The sequence below is a fragment of the Nymphaea colorata genome, chromosome 10 (genome assembly GCF_008831285.2).
Source record: "Nymphaea colorata isolate Beijing-Zhang1983 chromosome 10, ASM883128v2, whole genome shotgun sequence".
NCBI lineage: Eukaryota > Viridiplantae > Streptophyta > Magnoliopsida > Nymphaeales > Nymphaeaceae > Nymphaea > Nymphaea colorata.
This window is the reverse complement of record NC_045147.1, coordinates 14,474,075-14,492,294: the sequence shown is the minus strand read 5'-3', so window position 1 is coordinate 14,492,294 and position 18,220 is coordinate 14,474,075. Positions and strand designations below refer to the sequence as shown.

The 18,220-nt window shown below is 36.9% G+C and overlaps 1 protein-coding gene across 3 annotated transcripts; it reads right to left on the bottom strand.

Moving 5' to 3' along the window:
• Positions 1 to 1,737: 1,737 nt before the first annotated feature.
• LOC116262206 (protein VAC14 homolog) lies at positions 1,738 to 17,619 on the bottom strand. Of its 3 annotated transcripts, XR_007574415.1 has the most exons (21): positions 17,099 to 17,618; positions 16,823 to 16,936; positions 16,613 to 16,678; positions 15,462 to 15,551; positions 15,260 to 15,379; positions 14,051 to 14,079; positions 13,818 to 13,960; positions 13,631 to 13,725; positions 13,358 to 13,444; positions 13,159 to 13,266; positions 12,975 to 13,066; positions 12,719 to 12,800; positions 12,434 to 12,499; positions 11,099 to 11,214; positions 10,881 to 11,001; positions 10,621 to 10,782; positions 10,411 to 10,539; positions 6,484 to 6,552; positions 2,621 to 2,917; positions 2,006 to 2,146; positions 1,738 to 1,919 (listed from the first exon to the last, which is right to left on the bottom strand). XR_007574415.1 is itself a non-coding variant. In XM_031641343.2 (20 exons), exons 1-20 carry the CDS (start codon positions 17,249 to 17,251, stop codon positions 2,063 to 2,065), a joined length of 2,214 nt encoding a protein of 737 aa, XP_031497203.1. In that variant the 5' UTR covers positions 17,252 to 17,619; the 3' UTR covers positions 1,738 to 2,062. The 3 variants fall into 3 exon arrangements, 2 of the variants coding, with proteins under 2 accessions (XP_031497203.1, XP_031497202.1); XM_031641343.2 differs by having other exon boundaries at positions 1,738 to 2,137; positions 17,099 to 17,619; XM_031641342.2 differs by having other exon boundaries at positions 1,738 to 2,146.
• Between the last annotated feature and the right edge of the window lie 601 nt (positions 17,620 to 18,220).

Sequence of the window (18,220 nt, the reverse complement as noted above, 5' to 3'; positions counted from 1 at the left end):
TCCCTATTTTCAGATGAAGCTCTTTTCTGGACATGTTTCATGGTTTCTTCCAGCCCTAATGAGATGTTAAAATGCTTCAATAGCGTGAAAAGTTTGTGAATCAGAAGAGGGCAGCCATGTGTGATCGTTTTTTTTTTATATCCGACATCATACTGACATTGTGCCATAAAAAGTAAAAGTAAACCTTTTAGGAAAAAACTGAAATGATGACATCTAAGCAGTTTGAGCTGTGTAATTGGACGGTCTATATGATGCCACATCGAAACAATATCAGCAAGTGTCTTCATTCAATCTGTCTGTATAATTCAACAGTTAATATCAAGTACAAAGAAATTATTTTCCGAAAGTGAATGTCAACCATGAGTTCGACTTTTAAATCACTTCAAGATGACAATAATTTAATTGACCAGAGGGCTTACAATGGTTCTTGTATGTTCTCACGGGTATTTCTAAGCTAACTTAAGTCATTGACGACAGAGTCACAGTGGTTCTTTCTCGTATGCAGCCGCGTCCCTGCTGCCAGGCACGTGTACGCTTTTCTAGATTCATGATCTCGGAAAAGCTGCTTTCAATGTGCAAGTCTCAAAACCTTTTGATATATATATATATATATATATATATATATATTGAATGCGAGCTCTTTACAGCCATCTAATATATACCGTCTATATATATATATATATTGAATGCGAGCTCTTTACAGCTGGTTCAACATGATGGACAGTTAAAAAAAAATGAAGAGAAAAATGTAATAGATATTTTCATTGTCTAATATTAGTTTACATATTTTTGTCTTTGTTTTTCTCCTCTATTCATCTCAAGTAGATGAACAGCCTTATAATTGGGTGGCTCTAATATATATATATATATATATATATATATATAGTCAGAGTCACTCAATCTAGAATTAGACAGTCCAAAGCTCCCCTCTCTCCCATGAATTCCTCTCCCTCCCTCTGTCTGCTTATTGCAAGGGGAAGCCCCAGCTGCAATTTATGAAAACAATTAATGGAACGTTCTAAATTTCAACAGTGCAAATCATGTCTTGAGGGATTCCCATTGCTGCAACATGTGTAATAAACACCGTTGTTGCTGGAGAATGATCATAAACACTCCAGCACAGCAATTGGAGGGATTGCCAATGCTACACATGTAACCCAGGAGTAATCCATAAATTTCACACGGGCATGTGTATTTGACTCTTGCAAACTTAGTACCTTTAAGGCGGCCGAATCTTCCTGCCAAAATCTCCATCCTGAAAAGGTGGAAATCCTAAGATTGTGTTCGGTTGACACCTTTAGAAAATGACATTAGGTTGCGTTTGGATGACACCTTTAGAACATGACAACTTATAAAAAAGCAAGTTTTGTGATTCCTAACAAACTTAAACCTAGTTTGTATGTTCGAGTGACGAGACAAAAAAAACGAGTTTTATTTGAAAAAACTGAGGAAAGGACCAGGTTAATCATGCCCTTTACTATTTTGTTAAAAATGGGTTTTCCATAAACTCAGCTTTAACCATCATCCAAAAGCGCCATTTTAGAGGTAAAACGTCAGGTGTCATCCAAACATGCTTTAAGGCTTTTACTTCTACAAGACACTCATGAAAGCGAAAATTGTTTTTTTGTCTGATCTGACAATACGCTCCTGTCCAAGCCCATAATGAAGCAGAATGGCATTTGAGGGGCATTTATAGACGAAGAAAATTCAATCAATTTTCATGCTCTGTACAACCTCTGCAACAGATTTACTATGTTTACATTCAAATGTGGACTATTTATTCATCAAAGAAAACGATTAACAAAAATACAGACCGGATGATACTAAGACCTCACGTGGTCATTAAAAAGAACCACATGAGCTGCCCGTGATGGCATATAATAGACCACAGAGTGCTGCATCACCAATCAACCCCATCCCTGTCATTTCAAACATGGAAAAACCGGGAATCATGAATTTACAATTACATACACCAGATGGATGGATAGACACAATATACAGCTACCCCTTGAGACGTGATCCAATGAATTTGAAGTGTAGAGCGATAAGATTGAAGCATGTATCATCTCCATGAAGATCTAGAGGGTGGGCGACCAACATCTGGAACCGGAGAGGGTCGGCGTGATTCTTCATGTCTCTGCACCTCCTAATAAATCATCAGCATTAGTAAGCCTTCAACATTTAGCATAGCAAACAGAAGCAAGAAATGACAAGAACAGTATGAAGGAAGATGCCGTAGGCATAGAACGTGGGCCAGTGATTCTAGAAATTCTGTGAAGATGAATGATGACATCATCCAAGAGCAGCAATCACTTGCTTGAGCAAGAGACTCCAATATTACAAGTTAAAATACACGAGTTCTCTCTCTACATGATTGGCCCGGTAACATCAATTCAGGGCATGTTTAAACAACAACCACAACAGAAACCCTATAATATTGTATAGCCCATACAGGTGTCCCTCTGATATATAAACTGCACCTTGATATGCAGGCTGATATCAGCCACAATAACACCACCACCACCCCAACCAAAAAATAACAATAATAATAATGACTAATAATCCGGACTGGTGTATTAGACCAGGTTGCTCATTCTCAGAGGTTTCAGATAATACAAACCTGTTGCATGTTAGAGATAGATCTAAGAGACTGCACATTCTGAAGTTGACTTTTAGCATGGCTCCGGTGCTGGTACTGCATTTGCTCAAACTGCTGAAGTCTTGATGCAAAGTTGATCCCTGTGTGAATGTTCCCTGAGTCTTGGTTCTTCTCACCATCTTCAGGATGTTGCAGAATCTGTGAATAAGGGTTTCCTGACAATGTCTTCCAAATCCCAGAACCAGCAGGATCACCATTGAGATTGTATGCCGGAATGGTTCTTAATCGTGTCCGCAATATCTTGAAGGCAGCACTTTGCTGAATACATATAAACAGAAAGAAGGAAAAATATAAATTGAGATGGACTAAATCCCAAATCGGAAAAAGGTCGATAAATATGACTTAAGACAAATAACTTGAACAAGATTGAATTTCTTTTCTAAAAGTTCAATCAATAGTCAGAAGAGTTTGAAAGACGTCAAGAGGACACTGAATATGTCTACTACAATTTTATAGAATTTACAGCTATTCATTTTCAAAAGTTGAAAAAAATTCTCTTTTAGACAACTACAGGCAGATTAATACTAATGACCAATTGCAACAGATTAACAACCAAGTATAACACAATTAGAAAGATTGCTCAGCTAGCATTGGTATATCCCTAGCAACAAGAGAACAGATACTGATTCAGAGACAAGAGGATGTCCAATAGCAAACGTAACAAAGAAATTAGGTCATGTTTGTTTTCCATGGACACAATCCGCATGATCTGAGATCACTGCAGATCTCAACCTCTGCAGGTTTTAACAAGGTCGGATGGTGAAATCCTTGGTTTGCTTCAACTTTCAAACTGTTGACTTCACCCAGTGCTGATTTGAGGTTCCCCTGGATGAAACAAATGTAGCCTTATTGTTTAAGGCTTCCAAAATTTTGCACAACCTTTTCCAAGCTCTTAATCAATCACCAAAGTGGTACAGGGTTCTCCACTTTGGGGGGGAAACTGGAACTGAGGAAAACTAGGAAAAATAATATGTTTTTGATAACCTTTTTTCTCCAACTATCCACTCTAGTGTGTCCAGAGATTTAGGCATATACAGGATTATCTCCTTAAAGTCCAGGCCCTTGTGAATTGCCTTAACCACAGACTCAAAAGATCTGGATGATAAAGATTGCTGCTTCCACCTTACAACTACCCTTCCACCTAAGTCACCTGAATGCATGTGTTAGGCACCCGCACGCGCGTCGACACCGCACGTGCAGGTGTGGGTACAGTTTCACCTCCGACGCGGCTCCAAACGAGTCCAGTGTGGTCAGCCGGCGTGTCTAAGTTTGACCATTTTTTGGCACGCACCCGACTCATGTCAACGACAAGTCGGTGTGGTCAGCATGCATCGAGGACAATCCTGTCCACTTTTTTCGCTTACGTTTGAAGTTTTAAAAGGCTCACGCGATTAGGTTTAACCCTTTCACACATGGGCAGTGAGCACCTCCCCCCTCCATCTTCGACTTCTGAGTGCCCTATCTTCGGCGAGCAGCAGATTTTTCCAGTGCTGGGCCTTCATTCAATAAGAGTTAAGGCATTCGACGAAGACCGGCGCACGTGGCGGTAAGCATTAATCAGTGACGGCAGCTTAAATCAGTGATTTCAACTTTGGGTAACTGGGTTTGTGTTTTACAAATCTTTCATGTTTTTTTGTTTGTTTCTTATGAATGTTTTCATGCTTAATATCGTCTTCATTTCGTTTTCTTTTCTTTTCTTTTTTCTGTGTTGGCCTATTTCCTACTGATTTGCCCCAATTTGTGCATGCTGTTCTGCTTTTTTCACTTTTTCATTGTTATTTGTTTTTCATTGAGTTATCTTACCTTCTTTTGCTTCTTTATTTCGTTCAGTTGTTATAATGTTATTTGTTAATCTATTTCAGTACTTCTCTGCTGTCCGAGCCATGCTTTTTCTGTTGAGGAATGTTGTTCTTAGTTATATGTCAGTTATTAGTTAATTCCACATAACTTTTTTTGTTTTACAGTTTTACTATTCAATTTCACCGAACGCTGGCTTTAGTTTTTGCTTTACAATTATCAACTGCTCATTGTTTACAGCAAGAATTATCTAGCAGCCGTGCAATACACTGTCTGCACATGTAGGAAAATGGGTAGATTGGAAAAGGATAAGACCATGGCTGCATTTTGAGTATCTGACATTTTTATGATTACATTTATTGATTAGATCTTAAAAAGTATTATCTATAGAGTAATTTATATATGTATATATATCCACACACCCCCACTGAAATTTTTTTGGGATTTGCCGCATCCCGCACCCCGTACTCAGGTGACATAGCCTTCCACACCCTCATATTTGTCACTTCCGGGTCCTATGTTCAAGGGTCATTTTGATGATTTTACAATAGATCGAGGAACATAAGACTGCCTAGAGACTTGCTTGGAAGGCAATAACTCAACTAGAATAGGGTCAGGAAACTTTCTTTGGATTTGAGATAGCCCTTGAGTTAACTCAGTCCTAGAAAATGCTTAGTATATCTGCAATTTCAATGTTGTCATTCTGGACCTTGGTTTTCATCTATGGAAGAGTGTGGGAATAAAGATTCAACGCATATAAATTTATTTGTTAGGTATATCTAGTTTTTATCAAAATCTTCCACATGATCAAAAGAGTCAATTTAAAAAATTCAAACCTTTTGGAAAGAGTACCGAAAATTTACAATGCCTTAAAAAATTCACTTAAACCAAAAGCAGCAATAGACCAAGAAAAAGACTAGCATAAATCAAACATGTGAGATCTTGAAAATTGGTTCGGAAGATCATGACTGTCCTAAAAATAAAAAACAAATTGAAGGGCATGTTATCCTTTTAACGTTTATAAGGGTGTAAAGGAGACAACCTGTTCTGCTAATTGTACCTGCAAGTGAAACAATTGAGGGGACTTCCTATACCTGTTCAAACTACTTTTATTAGAACTGCGCTGAGTGAACAGCTTGCCTTCATATATAGCCCCCACTTGTCTTTTTTCCTTTTCCCCCTTTCAAATTATTAACAGAAATTCCAGCAAACTAGACAAGAAACAAAATGAACAAGCTTTTGCAACAAAGAGCCACACGAAGAACAGTCAAGTCTAGTTCATATCAAAGTAGACAACCTTATGCAACAAAGAGACACAAGAACAATTGTTTACGCTTTCTTATATCGTGTAAGGCAAGCAACTGGTCTCTGATAGGCAAGGTGATCCTAACACGCCTGACCAGTTGGAAAATACAAGCAATGAAATCAGACATGGATCATTGTGATAGTCTAAGTAACATGGACTCGTCAAAAAAGTCACCGCACCTGAGTCAAATCACCTGGATCATTATCATGGTTTAAATAATGTGAACACTTGTGACAAAGAACAATTTGCTTTACACATTCACACACACACATATATATAATGAAGAGTCCTGCTATTCTGCACAGATATAATTATAGGTATGCAATTAGGTATGACATTTGCCAGGGACGACCTCCAACCACATTGATATGTCCTTGAGGATATTTAGCTATTTGACTTCATGGCATAGCACAGAGCACGCAGGCATGCATTAGGCATACTAACCTATAGTACCACTAATCACATCATACCCAGCAATCCAGCATGCATCCCCAACACAACGTAAGTTCTGACTTAATATATTAAAGTTTGGATTTTATTTTCTAGAATACCATTTTGCTACTATCAATGTGTAAGACATTTAGGACCCAGCAGATCCAAGTCAAGTGAGGATTGTTACCTGAAGTCATTACTTGCACATATGTTTAGCTAACAAAAATCGCATGTCAAGCAATATCAAATGACAATTTTCAGGCCCAACATCACAGAAAAGACAACGAACCTGTGGAAGCAACATGAGAAGGCCATACAAGGACTTCAATAGCCAGGGATATCTTCCAGGTTCCAAAAGCTTCATGAATAAATGAAAAAACACTTTAGTACATTCATTAAATTAAAGCTAAAAGGAATCACATGGACTACATAAGAATTCACCTTCCAACATGCTGATCAACATGTACAGGTAATTTCATTCTCAAATGTAAAAAGAACGAAGGTTACCATTCAAATTTCACAAGATTCATGCATAAGCAACCACACCGGTTAAAATTCAAGGGCAGTCATGCATAAACAATGAATCACTTGGCAGAATGAAAAACACAAAGATCATTTGTAATGATATAGTGCACCCCCAAAATGAAAAAGAAAGCAAAAAGAAGATAGAAGAAGAAAATGAACCAGTGAGATAAGAACCAAGAGCAGGTGATGAAGCCAATATGGAACTTGAATATGGTTGTTTTTAAATGAAATGGCAGAGTAAATTAAAACTGTTGTGTCAAGAAAACCTTCGAAAGTATCAACACAAAGAAGATTCTAAAACGTGAACAACTAACATAAGAATACATCTAATAAAAATTTAACATCATAGATATTGCAGTTTGAAGTTTTTATCAGTTTCCAGAACCAAGATGAACAAATGATTATATTCTTAGAATATCACTAATACATATGGCTATGCCAAAAACAAAAGAAACAACTTTCCACAACCAAAAAGGAGGTATGAAAAAGCAGCCTCTGATCTAGATCCACGAGCACTAAAAGCAAGCTTACTAAAGGACTACACTCTAGAAGAATTTTCTTTCCGATGATAAACCGCAAGTGTGATGAAAGTCAGTTAGATTGCATCCTTAATAGTATAATCAAATTGATGAGTACATAGTCAATTCATTCTGGAACTTTTAACGACAACTGTTTATCTCAATTTGACAAAACTGACAGGCGACTGGTACAAGATGATCTGCAACCAAAAAAGAAAGAAAAAAAGAGATGACACAAGTACTGCAAGACAACCCTTTTGAAACATGAACCAGACAATCATCAAATCAGTGCTTTAAATAAACCAAAACATCTCTTTCAGCCTACTCCAATTTTTCTTAGCTTGAAAATAATGTGAACAACTCCATACAAATCATATTGTATAATCCAAATTGATACACTGTCCTCAAGTTAAATTAAGGCAGACATATACTTCACAGAATGCTGATAATCAATTGCTTAGACTACATGACAATACATGCAGTAGGCATCAGCTTTAACGTTTATTGCAATATATCAGATGAAATACTCTGGTTACACCTTCATATCTGCTTACATCAATCTTTCCCATTTTTAACTGGTTCTTGCTAGATCTTTTACAAGTTAGTAGTTGTTTTGCCATATTCTTAAAACAAAGTTCCAATGGTTATATTCCACATCTCAAAATACAAAGCTTTTGAGGCTCTAAGTGAGTTCTAACTCTTGGGAAACCCAAATAATGTGTCATAGGTTAGGGTTCTACACAACAGCCAGATATCCAATAGTAGAGGTGGATTGCTGTCTCAGAACCGAAGTCATATGGGTGCCGGTATCGGTTCGCATATCGGTATGGTGACATAGGTACTGGCACAAAATTCTAGAAAATGTGTGTGTGTGGGTACGGCAAGGTTATATAAATACCTATACATATATATGTACATACACAGACACACACACATATATATAGGTACGCAACATCTCACAAATATTCAAACTTAAATCTAGTACATATGCAACTCAGAAATATAACAATACAGCAGAATTTGCTTAAAAATAAGAAAGTAAATCGTTAAAAAGTAAAACGTACCCAGGTGTGTCCCCATACTCATACCCACATAGCTGCATATGGTATGGGTACCCAGGGTTTCCCAGGTACCCGTGTGGGTTAGCTTAGAGCCAAGATGATACACTCATACTGATGGCATATTGATTTTGTATCCTATGTACAACATATTATGGCTAATATTAGAAATTCTGGCAGTTTATTTTAGAATTTTTTAAGAACTTTTGCTACTATCAGACAAATACCTTTTAACTCATTGGTTGTGAGATATCTAGACTTTCCTGTGGTTAAATGTTTTTTTATGTGTGTTCGATCAAGTATTTGATTATGGGAAGAATAACTACACCACTCTTACCCATCTTTTGAAGCTTATATGTGACATTAAAAAGAATAATGTTTTGGAAATGATATCAACAAGGAAAATGAAGAAAAAGGTGGTGGCGGTGAAATCTTTATTTATTTCATTTGAAATGAGGATACTTGGTTACAAACATTTAACCGCTAAATATTTTATTCTCCATGCAATGCTTAATTATATGTTTTACCTAGTCACAGTTTGCATTTCTTTTACAAATCACAAATGTAATTAATGGTTTATTAATCTTGATTTCAGTTTTTTGATACTTAATTTGACACCATTTCTTTTATTGTGTTTTTGTTAGCTTTATTTTATAGAAAATGACATTTATTCTTGTGTTAAGAATGTTCAAATTGTTTTTCTTTTCAGAAAATTGTTGGGAAATTTCATTCTCTCAATGATTCATTATGATATGCATCTTAATAAAATTCTTTAATTACAAGAGATTGTATTCTACAATCTTGAGAAAAGGTGAAAACCAATTATTGGACATTGTAGTCTTTGAATCAGCCTGCATCAATGTCACAAATGTAATTCTCAGGATTCTATATGCAAGGTATGCTCGTGTATTAACTATTAAACATGAAGTTTGCTGTCGGAAAAATACAGAGAATTCACAAAATTAAAGATATAAAAACAATAGAAAAGATTCTGAAAATTACTAAATTTCCTAAAGATAACATTGATCAAAATCCAAAACAGCTTTTATAATATTAAACAAAGATCAAATCTAAAATAATAATTCAAAAAAAGAAACAAGGTGATATTTTCATTCGGCACTTTTTCAATATGTGGTGATTTTTCTGCCTTTTTCACACTTCGTTTGGAAAAGTGGTAATATTTTTGACAATTGTTTGGACTTTGGATAACGGCACCCCCTCTTCAGTCTTCACCATGTGTCCGTGACAATGATCACCTCTATTAGTGGAGAAAATGGTCACGATAACATGTACATAATTCACTCTTCAGAAGACAAAATGCCCTTCTGGCTTCTACTAATAGTAATACTACAAATAATTGCAAGGATAAATCAGGGATGGAACATTTTTTCCACCTAGAATGGCCCAATCAGACTAATTGTTTACAAATGCTTCATTAAATTCATGATTTCAACTTGTCTTAGGCAGTCTCTAATATAGGACATGCATCTTTGGAACCTATAAAAAAAGAACCCTATGTTCGATTTAACTTCAGATGTCCAACAAATAGTCATGTGCAGGGTATAAGTATCTATAACAAAAAAAGGAATTTGAGATTATGAAGAAACCAATGATAATTTGAAGATAGAAGTTAAATGTTGGAAATGTCGGCAATGACGTATTTTATAGTCAAAGACTAGAGGAAAAGCACAGGCATTGGCTATATTAACACAGAAATTAACTTTCAAAAACCCGATTAAGAATATGCAGCCAAATGATAGGTTATATGATATTCACCATTGTATCTCTTAGAGGCTGTTGAGAGAAAGTAGTTTCATGTCTCTCCCTTTTTATTTAAATTCAGTTCCACTCATGCCAACTGTAAGGAGCTCTTTGTCCAAAATAAATCACATTACACCACTGCTATCCCTTGATTCACCCATTGAGTGAAATAATCCACCCAAAATATCTTTGAAGGTTAGAAACCAAAAATATAATTCAAGGCTTCAAGCTTTAGCTCGTCCAACTTTTCAGTAACAGATATCTTAATTCATGTAGAGTGGAGAAAAGTTAGAACCATTCACAGGAACAACAATGACACTTTTATTTGCACATCTTAAGATAAACACAAAATACCTGCAATCTTAGGTAAGCAAATATTGGAGTCTCCAACAAACGGATCAATTTGTCAACATGAACCAGGAATTTCACATTTATGTCTTCCTCCACCAGAGATTGAATCACAGAACTGGCATGCTGATATGCCTGTGCAGAAGGGAGCAGACTAAAAATAAATAAAGCTGAATACTTAACTGACAGGGACGTTTCTGTGACAAGTTTACCTACCTGTGCTAGAAGACATAGACTTATTGTTGCCATAGGTGAATGACACCAAGATGAATACAAAGCAAGGAATAAATCTCTACCAGCAGTATTCATCAATGACTGCTTTAGAAGTGCTCGAAGCTCAGCCAGCTCAGAGGAAGTTAGCAGAATCAAGTTTAGGGCCTGATATAAACAACATGCATCATATGCATGAATTAATGAAATGAAATCAGGAAAATAAGTGCACACAATATGACAATACATTGTAAAAGTAGATAGACCTGAATCATAATGGAAGCAAAATCTAGATCAGCTTCACCCTCCAAGATTGCAGAAAATTCTCTATAAACCTTCTCAGCATCCAAAAGAACACACAATTTACGCACTATTAATGCACCTCTCCTGAAAAGCATAGAAACATAAGGCTTTAGATGACATGTTTGGTGAACACTAAAAAAGCGGAAATCTGTGAATGAGTGGCTTCAACAAATATGCTCACTTCTCAAGAAGTGACTGCTCTGTTCGAAATTTATGCACGAGGAAAACATGGAGCTGCCGGAAGTGTGGGGCGTCACTAGCTATGCACGCATGCACTTCAAGAACCAATGACACCACCTGTCAACAAGGTTGACAGAACAAATAATCAATTCCATTCACAAATATCAGCATGTATTCAATGTGTAGCTTCACCGATGTTTATTTGTAAACATTAGATCATAATTCTAGCGTGTTTGAGGCACTAACCATGACTGTTAGAAACTCAGACCACATATAACAGCATGATTCAAGAGATTGAAATTTAGGGTCCATAAGAATCATGGAGGAAACTGCCCTTTAAGGGCCTCCATTTAAGTTCAATATGCAGCCAGACTCGCAACTGAACTACCATTGCAAACAATCACATGCAAACCAAGAACAGTAGCACAACATTGTCTGAGAAGTTGAAGAAAAAGCATCTTCAAAAAGCAAATATTAACAATTAATCTCTATAAACAAACAACACATATAAACTTCCAACTATGCTCTCATTTTAGACAACATTTTCCTGCAGCTATCTGCACAAGCAGGACCAAAGGGAAGATTAGACAATAAAGGTGGTTAAGGTTAGTGCCTGAAAAATTCACCACATTACAAACACGATTTACAGGATAGGCAAAAGAGAGATCAAAGAGAAATAGACACATCCTTGTTTCAAAAAATGATGTTCATTATGAAGAAACAATAACTCAAATAAAAGATGAAATGACAACAGTTAGATTGAAAACTCAAGGAAATCAACCATATCCCTTCAAAACGTGAACAATAAGAACTTTAAGTTATTAAATGACAAATGTGCATCCCAACAAAAAGGATGCAATTAATTTGAGTTGTTTCACATTGTAAAATAGGAGCACAAAGTGCTAAATTAAGTGGCTTGAGTGCAGCCTATTTCAGTTTAACCAATAGACCTATTAGCAACTTGGTTAACTGCCAAAAGTAACTATTATAGACAATGAATAGACTGGCAGTTTACCTTAATCAATTGGTCTGAAGATGTGAATCTCTCACTGGTAGTTTAATGCTATGAATGAATAGACTGAACTACCAAATCAGACAGATTACAACTATTATAGACATTTTCTTTGCTATTATTTCTATGGAATGTTTTCTCGTGGATGATACAACAAATTAATGTCATATTATTATAGAAGTCCTCAAACTAGGCCTGAGCAACTAGCATTAGAAGAGAAGAACACTAATAGGCTATTTCTCACTAGAACTTTTGTTATGTTAAAGAACTTAAAGTGCACCATTAACATGAACCATAACAAGTAGCATAGGCCAAAGAAATTACATCATCAGAGGTATCTGAGAGTGCTCCAAGAAGAGGATCAAAGATGGATCCCAGAGAAGCTATAACCTGAATCAAACACAAACACGAGTACATAAACTGCTATTCAAGAAAATGTGACACAAAGAAGATTGGTATTTTGTAAGTCTAAATGCCCCATAGGCATAAAGCAAAGATGAGGATGAACATGTAGTTTCAGTTCAGTTAATAAGATGCATAACAGCACAAGAAAAAAGGGTGCTGGAGATCTGCATTTGTCAATATACTATTTACAGTATAAGCACAAACCTCATTACGATGTTTAGCTAAAAGTACTGAAATCCAACGCAAGGCCTCAATTCGAGTAGCTTCCCACTCACTTGACAACTGACTGGCATGCATAAAACAGATAGCACAATTAGACTCAAAGATGACTGGTAGCAACAAAACTGAAATTATTGCCAATGATGGTAAAACATCAACCTATTCTTTTCATATGAAAGACCAAGATTATAAATCATCCGACCATTAATCTAGTAGGTTCCCAGGTGACAAAAAACTCTACCTCCTTGCAATACCAAGAATGGCTTCTATGTCAAATCCCTCTGAAGGATCAGCCTTAATCGCACGAAGCTCTTCATTGGTTTCATGAGCAACCTGTGAATGGATTGAAAAATAAATAACTACAAACTGTGCAAAACTGTATTGGAGGAATTCACGACTGTGGGTAAGCAAAACATTGGACGTACAACTCTAATCTTCTCTTCTTTATCAGATATGCAGGGCAAGATAGCTCCTAGAATGTCAGAAAAGTATGGGATAAGTTGATCTCCACCAAGTTTTACAAATTCGCTTATCTGCAAAACCATGTATTTGGATTATGAACCAATAAAACAGAGAATGCAATATTAGAAAGATGTACAGACTGAAAAGACAAAGTCACCCTACCCATGTAATAGCAGTCAACCGTGTAAACTCATCTGGAGCAGCAGCCCTCTGGACCAATATTTCAGCCATTCGTCCATAATCTACAGACTTGAGGACAAGGTTAAGGGTCAGGATAGTTCACATTTTACATTTATATGATAAAGCAATCATTTATACATGTGTCGCCAGAGTTCAACTTAAGAACGTGCCTGCACTTATCCACTATTCCCTGCCAAATACCAGCTTGGGTTTCTCACTTAAATTTTTATATAACTAAGAAAGAGAGAACCTTACTGGAGAGTTTTTTATCTCTTGCAAAAATTCAAAAAGAGCAGAATCTGCTTGTTGCCGTATTTCAAGGCTTGAATCGCTTAGCATGTTAAACAAACCTGAATCGTATAACCCAGAATATTCAGAATGTAAACTAAAAGACGAGAATAGCAGAATTAATCTGAAATAATCTACTATAATCAACACGTACCATCAAGAAAATCTGGCAGAAAACCCAACATATCAATATCAGGAACACTATCTAACACCGTTATCCATCCCACTAAAAATTGTCGGACATAGGGATTTAGAACATTCATCCGTTCCCTAAGCAGTGGAATAAACTCTTCTATGCTGAAATTAATTGAAATAGAGATGGTTAGGAATTTGCTCTCTTGCAAGTAACCAGAAACCAAATCCAAATAAGAGAGTTTAAAAGCACACCTGAACTGATCACTTTCAGTCACAATGTCCTGTTGATCCATTCAGTTCAAATCAACGAAAATTTCAGTTAACAAGCACACTCAATAGAGAAAAGATACATCCAAAATTGCACAAATTTTATCAAGAAGAAACAATTGACTATTTGGTGTTTGCAGGAAGGACATGGAGCAGAATTTTTGCCTATCAGTCCCTACAGGTTGGCAAGGGTTACTCGAACCAGGCAACCAAAGACTGAAACATAAACAAGAATTTTATCTTCTTTTGTGTTTCAATGCTACAGAAGAAATATCTCACAAGTCACAACTTCTTTCAGTGGAACAGAAAACCTCAAGATATACACATCAAGAGCTAAGTTCCAAGTTTTCTGTAGTGATAAAGGACAATAATGATTACTAGTTTTGAGATGGTGCAGGAACAGTAAACAAGTCATGATTAGAACAAGAACAGAACACAATTTACAGAAGAATATTGATTTTCATGAAGATCAGTACACAAAAGATGAGTTTTAACACATGAATGGCCAATCATAACAAAGATCCATATAATCCAATGAAGAGCAGATAATAACTGAAACAAACCACGGGTCCACAGGTTTAACTAATGTCAAAACTCAAAAAAAAAAAAATGGCAACACTGTCAAACTTATCACTGGATTACACCTAGTTCGCTTTTTGAATATGCTTAAGTCACTACCACTTTTTAAAATAAACTCATTAAGTGACCACACATTTTTAAAAATGCCTCTGTTTTAAGGGTGTTTTAGTCATTTTAATCAGTTCGACAACTTCTACACATACGGCTTTGAATACAAACAGATGCAAGCATGCTCTTGTTATATATGTATGTTTACATATGCATGATATTGAATAATCAAAGAGGCTAATATGCAGCCAGCCAACCACACCTAGAACATGTGTTTGAGACCAACAAAGTGGAAGATGAAACCTGAGCATTAGGCGGCGAATAAGAGGACAGAAAGTAGCTACTTTGATGACCACAAATAAATGATGGAGCCAGAAGCACATGGTAGGTACTTGGCCAACATATACAACATTATTCCAATCAGCAAGCATGTCCTCATGTGTGGTCGAAGGAAAAACATTCTTCGCAACCAAACATGTGCATTTCATGCATTACTCAACAAATCTTCACTAACCATTTAAAAAAAAAAGAAAAAAACCAAAGGGCTATATGCTAGTATGTCTTTACCTTTACCAGTCGATCTAGAAGATGTGCAGCACTCTGCACATTTGCATCTGAATCCGCTGACAGTTTACAAAGTGCATCAAATATCTGATTAAAATATACTATGAAGTCTCCCCTTACTACCTGCAATATAGCACTTTAAAAGTAAATTATTCACATAATTGTCGTTACATGCTAAACCATGCAAATGCTAACAGAACACCACCTTTGCTATGTTGTACAAAGCTTCACAAGCGTAATAACGAACCCTACTATCTTGATCGGCAAAGGAATCAAGGACAGGTGGCACTATTTGCTGTTTATTCAGAGAAAGCAGAAAAATCAGAATTATCTCAACCAAAACATAATAAAATAAAAAAGGATTAACTATATAAAGAAATCAAAATGATGGATTTGCATGAACATGGTATGAACTATGAACTTATCGTATCTCCACCAGGAATTTGTAGACTGCAACCCAGATGGGCTGAAAATGATTGATGTTCTAGAAAGGTTAGGAGTTAAAGATGCACCTCATCATTCCAAAGGAGAATGAGTTTCAGGGGTATCTTCAAGCAAAATGCTGACTAGAGCTACCACAGGTTGCTCCCATGTACACATGCTAAGGATAGGAACCCTGCCATTTTATTAAAGCTACACCGTTCTTCATTTTTCTTGTTATTCATACCTTTTCATAAGCTTAAAATGTATGATCTTTAAAGATCACATCAACACTCCGGCAACAACCTACATTAGAGTTTTGACCGCTAAGCATCAACAAAAGGTGACAGCAGCCAAAAGAACCACAGCAATGTCTTTTTTTGATATTTGAGCTTCTAGAATAGCTTATGCAAATTATTTATATGTTATAATGAAAGGTCGAACAGGAGCTCCAGATTAATCCTCACTTAGAGACAGCAACTAACAAAGACTGTGATTTAGATAGACATAACATATAAGATCAATGTTTTTAGCATTCTGCCGACTCTGCATTTGCCATTTCACGTTGCACACTAAAGCACTGGTCCAGCCGTCCTAAGTTCTCACCGCTGCTTTTTCGATTGAACTGGATTAAAAGTAACAAGATTTATGCACGTGAAGCTTTCAAAGCTCACTCTACTAGTAAGAGTGCCGGTTACAGCATCTGTACGGTGGGAGTCATCAACATCAACTACTGTCGTGAATTGGAACCACAAACCACAGAAGACGTAAACAGTTTAACTACTCCATGAACGCCCCCATACAACTAGAATTCTGTTATTTCAATTCATTTACGGCAGAAGCAGAATCCTTCCATTCATTACTCGAATTAAGTACATAAAAAATCAACCATGGACAGAAATATCAAAAAGAGAAATTGGATTGGTCGATCCTTGCCTCAAGATGTTGAGCTGCTTCTGATGTCAAACCTACCGTAACTGCAGCGAGACCAATCAAGCCACCCTAAGAATGAAAAAAAGAACCAGTCAGTTAGAAAAGGTCTCCAATTATTTCCATGAGCAACATACCCTACATTCTACTCCACAAGCTAAAACTGAAGACAGCAACACGCCAACACAAATTTTATTACAGTCTACAGAAACGAACCTTGCGATGGTTTGCTTGCGAGGAGCGAGTGAACTCAGTGATCAACATATTGATCACGGCAGTTATCTTGTCATGTTCCCCATTAACGGCCATAGTTTTGACAATTCCCTCGACCTACAACCAAAACCAAACATTGGTCTCAAAATAGAATCCAAGGTTACTAAAAGCAACAAATCCGCCCAGGTAGACAGAAGTCCAATGGATCCCGTCCATCCCATTCAGAAAATCTTCATATCCGAAAATCAAGATATCGCAAGAGAAGCAGAACGAGAGTACCTCGAGCGCGGCATTCTTTCTCTTCTCATACAACTTATCGGAAAGATTTCGAATAACAGCCGCGGGGATAAGGGAGGAGGCGTCCACCATGGCGGCCCACAATAGCGCTACTGAATCCGAGGGCAAAACTCCGATCCTCTGTGTTTTCAGCATCCCAGGGCCGTCAGAATCCCGGAAATGGCGTACATTTCCGGGACCGCAATCGAATCTCCGAGATTTATCAACCAAGAAAAAGTTGGCGTAAGCTAACCAAGAAACCCTAGCGCTTCTACCCTAACGATCGCAGATAGATTCTCCGCCTAATCACGAAGGGGTTTTACAGAAGAGAGAGCGAGAGAGTTCCCAGTTGGATTGTGCGTCCTTTCAACCTCTCTAGTTGTCGAATGATTTTCCGATTTTTCTGTTTGTGGTTTTCGAGGAAATCGGAAAGAGAGAGAGGGGGGTGGAAACTGGAAACTGGAAAGGGAGAGGGGAGAGGGAGAAGTCTCTGGGACTCATGGGTCTTACCGTTTGTTTGGTGGCTGAACGGGTAAGTTCCTGGAAAAACAAAATCTGTGGAATATCAGATCGCACCCCAGAAAAGGGTAAAAAGCACAAAAAAGGTACCCTCATATTCACATGTCAGCGACGGCTGTTTGCTCCTTCAAACGCGGTAAAAACATTTCCTCCTTTCTTATTTCCACAATCAACGTATGGCTTGAGTTGGCCATTCAAACGCGGTGAAAACATTTCCTTCTTTCATATTTCCACACTCAGCGTATGGCTTAAGTTGGCCATCTGCCAATATTATAACTACAAAAGCCTAAATAAAAATTTACTTTATTTCTTTTTTTTTTTTTTATAATTTTCAATTTTTTAGGATTGGGGGGAGCGCAATGGATTCTAAACACGCCAGATTCAACACATATGTCAGATTTGGATTATATTTATGACGACCAAAATCCACAAAATATTCAATTTGAATGAGGGCACTTGCTAGTTTCATTTCAACTTTGATACAGGTGCCTTGAATCTTCATGCCCTCCTTTTTTGCTTTTGCATATTAAATGATGTGCTTCGATTTTCAAGCGATGGACCATGAGTTCTCTCTTTTTCCAAGTGTTGGTCCATGAAAAACACATC

What these genes read in the sequence shown, in the direction of transcription:
- LOC116262206 (XM_031641342.2), bottom strand. Translation starts at nt 17,251, where the DNA reads ATGCTGAAAACACAGAGGATCGGAGTTTTGCCCTCGGATTCAGTAGCG. An exon ending in AAGCAGCTCAACATCTTGAG is followed by an intron (nt 15,552 to 16,612) that starts GCAAGGATCGAC and finishes CTGAATAAACAG; the next exon opens with CAAATAGTGCCACCTGTCCT. An exon ending in TCTGCCAGATTTTCTTGATG is followed by an intron (nt 13,726 to 13,817) that starts GTACGTGTTGAT and finishes TATACGATTCAG; the next exon opens with GTTTGTTTAACATGCTAAGC.